The sequence below is a fragment of the Pomacea canaliculata genome, linkage group LG3, assembly GCF_003073045.1.
Source record: "Pomacea canaliculata isolate SZHN2017 linkage group LG3, ASM307304v1, whole genome shotgun sequence".
In the NCBI taxonomy this organism is placed as follows: domain Eukaryota; kingdom Metazoa; phylum Mollusca; class Gastropoda; order Architaenioglossa; family Ampullariidae; genus Pomacea; species Pomacea canaliculata.
The window spans coordinates 26,643,998-26,654,770 of NC_037592.1; the positions used below are offsets into that span (position 1 = coordinate 26,643,998).

The window sequence follows — 10,773 nt, forward strand, 5'->3', positions numbered from 1 at the left end:
TGGTGGCGGTAGTCACTTCCCCACGTGGGCACAGTGAAGCATGACAACGTCAGTGGTTTGAGGTTGGGCGGAAAACACACCACACTGACACTGTCGGTGGAGTTGGAGTTCACGGTGAAGCAGACAGCCTTGAATTGTGAACTGGAATATTGTTTGGGTTAGCCGTTCGACTTTGTGAATCTTCGTTAGTCCGTGGTACACTATATACAGTAAGTTGTTATTTTGTAAGGCTCCTGTGTATCTGCACAGACTGTTATACAGCTTTTTCGTTATTTAAGCGGGATTATTAAGATGTTTACCTTATTTAGTTCATTAGGTTGTTGTGACACTTCCTGGTGGTAAGTCTGGGTGAAGAAGTAGCAATTAATGTAGCCTAGAAATAACCCATATTGAACTTAGTGCCACACATCAAGATGATGATGTAGTTTAATGTATAGTGGAAACCCCAAAACACCAGTTTCAGTGTTTGCTGCATTTTGGAAATTGTCAACAGTGTACAGGATTATTACCCACTCCTATCTCATTGTATCTGTGTCCAAACAATGATAATGGCAGTACTTTTCTGAACCTAGTGGTGTACAGTTTCTGAAAGGATGAAGTAAAAAAAAATGGAATGAACAATGGGGTAATCTAATTGTTGGTTAGTGAATCTAAAATTATTCTCTTTCCTCTGAGGAAAGATACTTTTAAACACACACTTAGATGTATAGTAGTAGAATTCTTTATATGATGAATACTTATTGAGGTTTTGATATTTGATGTACAGAGTTGTATGCTGGACATCAGACAGCTACACTCCACCTCCACTGCTAATGTGAAGTACTCTTGTAACCTATACACTGCAACCTATCTTCCACAAAAACCACCTGAAAAATGGCGGGTAGTGTATTGCATTGAAATCTGCTGTCAAAGTAGGTGTTAAGTGTTCTGCAGTGTCAGAGTGCCACTGAATTGTCAACTCTTTTCACATGTGCACAATCCTAATAAAGTAGAGTTAAAAAAAATCTTCTGGTTTTCAACTGTCAGCTGGAAATAATGACAAAGAACTATTTCATGTATGTAATTCTGATGATAAAGGTTACAATTCTATGATTCCTGACATGTGGTTCATTTTTATGCATGCATGATCTGATCACACTCAGGCACACACACTCTCATTTTCCTTCTTCCAGTTAATTTTTCCCTCTTCCTGTACCCTGTATATTCAGTTACCATTTTCTGCCTTGTGCAGATACACAGAGCACATACACATCCGCATGTTGTATAAGTCACTTGCAGACTGATTGTGAAGGGCTTGTCACCAGCACAGTGAGGATTGTGGGTTTTGGCTCCAGACCTCACTTCCAGCTTACCTGATTTCTATCTAAAGGGGGTATCTTTATGGCCACTAGCTTATCTAAGTTACTGATAACATAAAACACCAAGAATTGGTAACATATTCACAGTTTACTGATAATACATGAACAAAAAGTCTTCAAATTAAGATATGTATCAACAAATTCAAAGTGCAATATTGTAAAGAATTTTGTGTGAAAGTGAACCACACCAGAATGTTTTGCGGACACATTTACATTTCTAGAAAATATGTATAGTTATATACTTTTAACTGGTATGGTCAAATATAAACACATCTGTTTGTGGTGAGAACATGCTCAACAGCAATCTACCAAATTCACATCAAATGTTTAGGTTAAATAGACTGTTTTCATCAGCATTTACAAAAAGTAATTTCAACTGAAGAAATATCCGTCTACAAAAGAATCCGAGTAAAGTACGGCAGATCAACCATTGCACAATCACAAATAAAGGATGGGGATAATCAAGCCCTCGGACTTTAAGATCACGTGACCTGTCAGCAGTCCATTTCGATGTAACAGTGCGCGTGCTAACCCTGACAGATCACAAGACAGGTCGCTCCAGGATGTTCACAGCTCGTTGACAGTGGTGATGTCACTGTTTGCCACGTGCGTCGTGGCGTGACCGCTGTGTTCACGGTCGGTGCTCGCTAGACAACTTACAGAACCTGAAACACATAAAGTGTGGCTACGGTTCAGGAGCTGCCTCGAGGAAAGTCTCACTCTCTGATCCGGTACGAGGATCATACTAGAGTGTTTTGGAAATATTCATTACAAATAATGTAAAAAGCACACCCAGTGTAAGAACAGCATTCCTGTCAAAAAGTGTGTGTGTGTGTGTGAGAAAGGAAGAGAGAACATAATATTATATTATGTGTAGACAAACAGCGTGCATGCACACCCATCCCTTTTCACCTCCACACATTCACTTCGACCCAACGAGAAACAAATTTTCTCTGGTAATCAACATTTGTTCCAAAACCCTTTAAAAGATAATACTTCGGTCTTTAAGCTTTTACAATCTCAATTTTAAACTTTCCTCTTATGTCACTTGTATTATGAAGATGATGAGAAGTGGTAAAACGTGTTCATACCTCTGCGATTTTGTAACTCGTTGTTCTCCCGATTCTGCAAGCAGAGGGAAAAAAATGCTGTCATACATTTATTAAGACATCTGCAGACACACATAAAAGAGTAAAAGCTGTACACATAGAATACCCTTCAGTGATAAGTTGTATCCATCATGCACATCTTTCCCGCTGTCTGGATGTTCATGCGGGTTGTGCTGATTTATTCCCTCTTCAATGTTCTCAGACAGAAGCACCAGACTAGGACAAGGCCATCTTCGGGACTTCCCAAGTATACTACCGGCTTCTTAATTCAAGAAACATAATTATGTCACCTGTTCTCTGACCAAACGATTCTGAAAAAAATTGTTTCCCTTTTTTGTAATTATGTATGGAGAATGATCTTTTCTGGTCTAAAACTTTTGACGAAGCTATGCGACGACTATCACACGATGAGACAATATCTTAAAATCTCGAGTATACCCAGTTCTAAAGATTCTTGTCAACTTCTACAGACGAAAAAGGGATAAAGACCATCACCCTTTGATGACAGTGGCGGCGATAATATTAACTGACATTGTCTCAGATCGTTATCTGCCAAATCCGCCTCATGCTACACTGTGTGGTAGACCGAATTTCTATCGGTTATGGATAATATCCTGTCTTTAGGTCGTTATCCTCTCGCCCAGCATGAACAGATGATGGCGAGTGTGTGTGCGTAGGGGAATAGGTGTTTTACGCCGAGCAAGCAACTAAGACTATCCGGAAAGGCAGCAAGGCCTGTAAACATGCCACATTTAGAGGATGGTGGCGAGACAACAAGTCGAAACGGTATTTGCAAAAGTGTACAAATTTGATAATTTATCATCCTAAACTGTGGTCTAACCTCTTCAAACTGCACGTCTTCGCAGACCTTTAGGAAGATTCCAAAGAAATTGTCAATGGTGGAATTCCGGTCTTCGCAATAGTACGCGGCGACAGACTTGAAGTCAGCATCCACCCCTTCGAAATCTTCCTCAACTTCATGGATGAGCGGGCAGATCTCCTGAAAAAAATATATAGATGTATACATACAGTCGTGATAAGCAATGCGAAACCACCTTGTACAAAGACTGGGAGTACTGCCAAAGTTTACCCACAAAATTTAATCAAACGGTGTGAACAATACACGAGCGGCACAAATATTTGTAACATTGGCACCATGCACGTACACTCAAGAAATCTTTGAGATGGCTGCCAACTTCTTCGCATGTCTCCACATCGCGCTGAGCTGCTGTCAGCACTTCCTTGTCTTCCTTGATCTTCTGAAAATCATCACGGAGATTCTTGGAGGAATGCCTAATTCAAACAAAAGATCAGTTTTTCACATTAAGAATAACTGTCAATGACCCATGTTTGTTCACGTCTGCCTACCTCTTTCCTTTAATCATGCTATCGCGGAACCACACCTGTGTAGGAAGTAAACTGTTGTTTCAAAAATTAATGTGTTAAATCAAAGATACCAAAACTGGGGAAAATGTCCGTCTTATTTACCTTCATCATCATTCCATGTTCTTTACGAACTGACATCTTAAACTATAATACATTTTCTTATTTCTGCTTACACATAACTGATGTTTGTCAAATATCTTTATAACAATTTCCCATTTAAAATAATTTCAACAATAAGGACTAAAAATAAAGTAAAAAAAAAATATTGAAAACGCACTGTAAAGCCCGTTTCAGTTTGGTAGATAAGTGGTAGCAAAGGTCAAAGCACTGGGGTCGTTCTTCCGGATGTCCTCTACCAACACGTGCAGAAGAGTCGCGCGCTCCGGTGTCTTGGCCTTAGTACTGAGGATTGTGTTGAGTGACCCTATCCTTAGTCCAAAAGCTTTATCTTCTTTGTTCCCCTGTGTACAGAACGAAATTATAAGTCAGATTCGAACCATATATGGATTTGCAGTTTCAATTGTTCGCTTGTCAGGTATTCTTACACTTCTTTATCCCATTGAAAGTTACCTGTGAGGAAGTACCTGAGCTAACAATCGTTAACCAACCAGGAATAAATACAGAAAGTAAATGTACAAATACGATTCAATTTTACCCCGATCAATGAAATTACCTGTAAAGGTGGAAGAAAAGAGAGAGAGATTGAAAAATTGATTCTAGGGCCATTGCCTTACAGAGGGGGAGATAACAAAACAATGGTAAAACAGTATTACAATCAAGAATAACGACATTCTACAGTAACGGACTACGGAGGTAAAGGTACAGTTATCATAATATTTAACTAGATACTGCAAACACTGAATATCAACATGACTGTTTCTAATTTTAAAGTGAAGAACAGATATAATGACAATGTACACAACATTTTTGCTTGTTGGTGGTAATAGTAGACTAAGTTTCAAAAATATCGACAGGTATCTTCATTATCGGCCAGAAGACTACCCCGCCGCCACGACACCCACCTACTCCCGCCCCACCACCACACACACAAGAGAAGCAGAGGCCAGCTTGGCAGCTGGTAGAACCTACATTATTGATGTCGTTGACAGCCTGCAGCACCCAACAAAGAAACACCTTGATGGACTCGTTGTCACAGAGGTACCGGCATGCATCTCGATATTTCCGAAGTCTGTCACGGAGCTCGCGGAGCTGTGGGGGAGACGTCGCGCGACTGAACATGATGTGAATGCGCAGATCGTAGTGAGGGATTTGAACCAACTTGTACAGAAACTTCTCGGTGACGGACAAACTGTCTTCGCTACGAGTTTTTATCCGTCTTGCCTGTCAGAATCAGACAAAATTTAGGGTTAGATAATGAACTTAATCGAGACAATAATAGAAAAAAACAAAAACAAAAACAAAAACCCTCGCGCTCTTTGGACTTTTAATAAGCAAGAAGCGTATCTCATATTCTTCAAAGCCTTTAAAAACAAACACCTGTTTTTCATCTGGGGCAAGTGCACTCAGCTCTTTGAGCTGTTCATTAGTGAATGCTGCATGATTTACATTCCTAACGAACATCAGTACGTCATCCACTTTGGAGAACTTTCTGAGAAGCAAGTCCACTCTCATACTCTTACAACTGTCCATCAGCGGCTCCTGCAAACAGAGGCGAAGATTATGATTAGAGGCAATGACACAGCCTTAAACTCGTTTTTAGAACAGATTTGTTGGCCCATTCGATAATAGATGGAAAAAGATATTTTATTATAACGTTTTAGAACTGATAGTAATTTAAGTTCTCCATCATCCATGAAAGCGTTTTTCAAAAGCATCACCTACAAACATCAATGAACTTTTCAGTAGACATCCGCTTCACGTAAAACTGCTCGATTAACGTTTTCTTGATATCAAAAAAAAAAAAAAAAAAAAAAAAAAAAAAAAAAAAGGTAATAAACATATCATAAGGCAAACCTGGATTCTGTTAGACAAGTCATGGGGAGCATCTAACTCGTCGTGGCCCGAGATAAATTTCTTCATATGGTTGATGTCTAGAGGTTTACGGCTCATTTTTTAATATCGTTCCACACAGATAGTTCTGTGAAAGCCAAAAAAAATATTCGCAAAACTTAAGTAAAGCACACAGCTTTATTATACTTATATGTATAGTAAATAAAAACGAGTTTTTTAACAGAACTTAAATATTTCCTTTTTCTGATTATTTTAATTCACAAAATATGTAGAAACAAATTACGTTAAAAAATAAAATAAAGATAAGCAGCGGTCTGTAGAAATTGAGAGAGCCGGAGACGAAAACACACACATACACACACATACATCAAAGCAGATGAGGATAACGAGAGGGAAGAGAGCAGTGAACAACAATGGCCGACTATGAGTAGAGAAAGAGAATAGTGCTACCTGGGACTTGCGACAGTTCATTTACGTTTAAACTTTTCTTTCTGACGGAGCCCTTTAGAGGGGGAGGCGGTGGCGGTGGCGGTGGTGTGTGGTGATGGTGGTGGCGGTGTTTCATCTGACATTATCGAATTTCGCGCTTCTGGCAGCGAAGACGTGACAGTCATGTGATCAATCGAGATTATTGCCGATGCTGATGTGGTGTGGACGTCTGGACGTCTGTTGAACACACCGATAAATCGTCCAGGTTACAAGGTGCAGCTGTTCCTGATGGCTTCATTACTGGCACTGCTACTACTTCTGGCGTCATGACTGGCACTACTGTCACGTCAGGCGTCACGACTGGCACTACTGTCACGTCTGGCGTCATGACTGGCACTACTGTCACCTCTGGCGTCACGACTGGCACTACTGTCAGGTCTGGCGTCACGACTGGCACTACTGTCAGGTCTGGCGTCACGACTGGCACTACTGTCACGTCTGGCGTCAGGTCTGGCACTACTGTCACCTCTGGCGTTATCACTGGCACTACTGTCACGTCTGGCGCCACGACTGGCACTACTGTCAGGTCTGGCGTCATGACTGGCACTACTGTCACGTCTGGCGTCACGACTGGCACTACTGTCACGTCTGGCGTCACGTCTGGCACTACTGTCACCTCTGGCGTTATCACTGGCACTACTGTCACGTCTGGCGTCACGTCTGGCACTACTGTCACCTCTGGCGTTATCACTGGCACTACTGTCACGTCTGGCGTCACGACTGGCACTACTGTCACGTCTGGCGTCAGGTCTGGCACTACTGTCACCTCTGGCGTTATCACTGGCACTACTGTCACGTCTGGCGTCACGACTGGCACTACTGTCACCTCTGGCGTCACGTCTGGCACTACTGTCACCTCTGGCGTTATCACTGGCACTACTGTCACCTCTGGCGTCATCACTGGCACTACTGTCACGTCAGGCGTCATCACTGGAACTGAAGTTACGACTGGCTCTTCTGTTACTTCTACTGACATCTTTGGTGCTTCTGTTAGGTCTGGCGTCATCGTAGGCGCTATGTTTATGTCTGACATCATCACTGGAGCTGCTGTCACGTCTGGCGTCGTCGTTGGCGCTTCTGTTACTTCTGGTGTCATCTTTGACGCTGTTGCAATGTCTGGAGTCATCACTGGCGTTGCTGGCGCAAAAAATGCCACCATCGTTGTGCCTGCTGACGAAGGTTGTGTGGTGCTTGTACCAACTTCCGGTTTCCTTTCTGTATTCTCAGAGGCTGTATTCTCAGAAGGCATACATTTTGGGCGTGCATGGGACGATGGCTTGGGCCACGTGGCGGGGGGACGTTTGACTGGTGCTGGCCTTTTATTCACATCTGAGACGCCAGCCTCTTCTGGTGACCCATCAGTGGGTGATGGTGGTAGTTTTGTTTGCCTCAGCTGGATAGAGTTGAAGTGTGCTCCAACAGGTGGCATCTTTGATTCGGCGTTTTTATCTTTTGCACCGAGAATTACCTGCATTATTAAAAAAAACAAACAAACTCTGCAATAAATAAATAACCTTTCTCACCTTCTACCTCTGCACTTAGGAGTCTTTCTCTCTGTGGTGTGTGGGCGATACAGGTAATGTACGGCGAGTACGTACATGTAAACAAGATAATTTATGATGAGAATATATATATACAAGAATGTTTAATTGGGAAAGAAACTGATGCAATCACTTCTATATACTTTAACAGACCCATATTGTGAATAAATAAGCAAACACACCACTTTCACTTTACAAATTTAAGTATCATTGCCACGGCATTCTGCGTAGACTCTCATGCGTACATGATGCGTAGTGAATAAACGTGAAAACCCACAGTCAGGTGCAGACTGCCCGACTAATGTCGGGGTCAAGCGGTTTGACCGAGACAAAGAAATCTGGTGGTCATTACTGGCATCACAGTCAGCATAGATGGCTTCATCTACTTTCAGTCGAGGTGTTTACCTCGACGCCATCTCTTGCTGCGTTTAAGACGTGGTTTGCTTATTTATGTATACATACTTTATGACAAACTGGTTGCAATGTTTATAATTCAGACTAGTCTTAATGCGCGAGTCCGGATTGAAAAGAAAAAATCCGGTAGCTGAAGGTCGTTGACAGATTTCAAAGCAACAATAGAATACATGTAATCTCATGTCTTGTTTCTTGTAGTCGAGCTGCGTTGTTTATCTAGTTCTGTATTAGGCCGTCTTCGGTATTAATATTAAAATACCTTTTATCTTGCGTATACTTGACATAGTTTAGCAGTATGTCAAACTATTACTCAAATTTCAGACACACTTTAAGCAGCATTTTAAACATTTGGGCAGATACTGTAATATATAAAATTATGTAGGTGAATCTTACCTTTCAGCTTTTAAAAGCAAAGATGGCTACATCTACAAACTGTAACGCGACACACTTGACGCGATTTCAAGTTTCTAGAACGACTGCGGAGCTCAGCACACGTCTACAAACATCTACAAATGCTGATACTATCAGCCTTCTGTTAGCAAACTACTCAGGTGACCTCACCTTCTCCTAAACATAGAGTCGACTGGGGATATCCGCCGATCTAGTAAGTGGTCAATACTCTGCTCGTCTACGTTTTGGTTTTTTTAGACTGTCCTCCTGTCACCACCACTGTTTTTTTTTTTTTGCAGACTAAGATAGGACATGTAACGGCAACCTGTATGACCTGCTGGCCTACTTGCACGATGCAAAACAGACAACACCAGCTCATGTTTACGTAGTGCGTTTTTCTAGGAAATTCCCAAGAGCATCTTCACCAAAAATTGTTTAGGGAATATCCGAAATTTCGTTTTTGAACAGATTGTGTAGTGAAAACTGGCGACAAAAACACAGGTCTAGTCAGGTAACCTCGTTGTGACTAGTATACTTCACATTTTAAGTTTAGAAGCTTCATCTCTCATTATCTTTTGTATATTTAAAATAAACAAATGGATGAAATAATTATTAAGCGAGCCAGGGCTCTTTTCTATCAGAAAATTTCCCTGATTTAATACCAATAGTAATCGAGTTGAAATATATAGATGTACCTTAATACAGGTTAAAAAGAAAACCCTAAAAAACCAGAGGTTGTTTTCAGCGGTTTTGTTTGAAGCACGGCTAACTTCAGCACAAAGCGCGGAAAGCTTCTCGAAGTGGATTGTCTGAGATGGTTGTTTACCTCGTTAGCTCATCCTGAGTAGACTCCAGCGAGTAACAAGAAACTGTTAAGGTGCTTACGGCCGCATGTGCATTCATTACCTTATCTTGTTTTTAATAGTTGATTTTTTTTTTACTGTAGTCATTCTGTTGTTGGTTCTTTTTATAGAACAATCATAATGAGTGGAAGTTCACAACTGCGTAGAAATTATCTGCTCACTGCCTTAACTGTGTGCTTAGTCAAAGCGCATGTTTCACACACACACACATTTGTGTGATCTTTCTCACACCATTCATATATAACCTGAAAAAAATTATAAAAAAACTGCGCCTGAAGGGCGATAGAACATAGTAAAAGAAAAATAAAATAAGTACGATACCATACCACCGCTCTTCTCGGATTTCCCAGGCTTGTGCTACCTTCTGTACTCACATCTTGGTGAACTTGGTCAAGAGAAATGTTCTATGCTCGTGCTATGTCCCACACGGCAGCACTCAGAACTTGCAGCTCAGACCAGCTGGACACCTTCTGGCTAGGGAGGAAATTGAGGACATCATGGGGATTATCAACTTTTGGCTCTAATTCTGCTCGTTCACCCGAAAGCCATCTCCAACGATGGTGAAACGGTGAGCAAAGGATGATGTTTAAGATCTCGTAAGCAGCAAGGACCGTATCTCGGGGTTCCATGGTGATTCAGTGCCACCACCAACAGCAATGACATAGCTTTACACGCTCCAATCTGCTGTAAAGAACTGTTCTTTATAATGAAAATAGGTCTTCTTACTAAATGCTCTGCAACTATGTTGAAATAACAGTATGAAATAACAGGACATAACAGTCATAGGAATGTGAAAAAACAATTTTTTTTTTAACTTTACCAGCCAACCCAGCTATAGGGAACAGCTGGCTTAGTCAAGTCGTCTGGTAAGTGTTAAAGAAAGAATTTTACAAGTAAAATTTATTACTTTCAATGTTTCATATTATTCGCAACAATTTTACCTACACTTTTGGCATCTTAATGACATTTCTAAAACAGTTTATAAGCACCACCCACCCCCATCACTGACATTGTGACCAACAGTCAATTTATTTTCTGAGTTAAAAACAAAAAGAAAGATATAGTGGTATGGTTTTGACAAATATATATTTGACAGCAAATATATATATATTGTATATAATATATAGTTTGAGAAAAAAAAGAGACAGGAGAAGGTCAGGGAGAGAGGGGACAGAGAATCAGAGATGGACAAACAGCCAGGGAAAGTCTACATGGTATTTTTTATTTTTGCACCATATGCATGTACAGGATT

At 40.9% G+C, this 10,773-nt stretch overlaps 2 protein-coding genes and 1 long non-coding RNA gene across 3 annotated transcripts; 1 reads left to right on the top strand and 2 right to left on the bottom strand.

Annotated features, from left to right (window-relative positions):
- The first annotated feature begins 70 nt into the window (after nt 1-70).
- On the top strand, nt 71-1,578 carry LOC112558877. Its single transcript, XR_003098244.1, has 2 exons — nt 71-209; nt 767-1,578. It is a non-coding gene; the product is annotated as an uncharacterized LOC112558877 (long non-coding RNA).
- LOC112558876 (FH2 domain-containing protein 1-like) lies at nt 1,432-6,604 on the bottom strand. The gene is made up of 8 exons (XM_025229608.1): nt 6,275-6,604; nt 5,828-5,951; nt 5,351-5,512; nt 4,943-5,194; nt 4,131-4,314; nt 3,309-3,760; nt 2,450-2,483; nt 1,432-2,023 (listed from the first exon to the last, which is right to left on the bottom strand). The coding sequence occupies exons 2-5, from the start codon at nt 5,921-5,923 to the stop codon at nt 4,144-4,146; spliced, it is 681 nt and encodes a 226-aa protein (XP_025085393.1). The 5' UTR covers nt 5,924-5,951; nt 6,275-6,604; the 3' UTR covers nt 1,432-2,023; nt 2,450-2,483; nt 3,309-3,760; nt 4,131-4,143.
- Nucleotides 6,453-8,823, bottom strand: LOC112559590 (anti-sigma-I factor RsgI2-like). Its single transcript, XM_025230922.1, has 2 exons — nt 8,662-8,823; nt 6,453-7,781 (listed from the first exon to the last, which is right to left on the bottom strand). The coding sequence occupies exon 2, from the start codon at nt 7,740-7,742 to the stop codon at nt 6,453-6,455; it is 1,290 nt and encodes a 429-aa protein (XP_025086707.1). The 5' UTR covers nt 7,743-7,781; nt 8,662-8,823.
- Nucleotides 8,824-10,773: the final 1,950 nt, after the last annotated feature.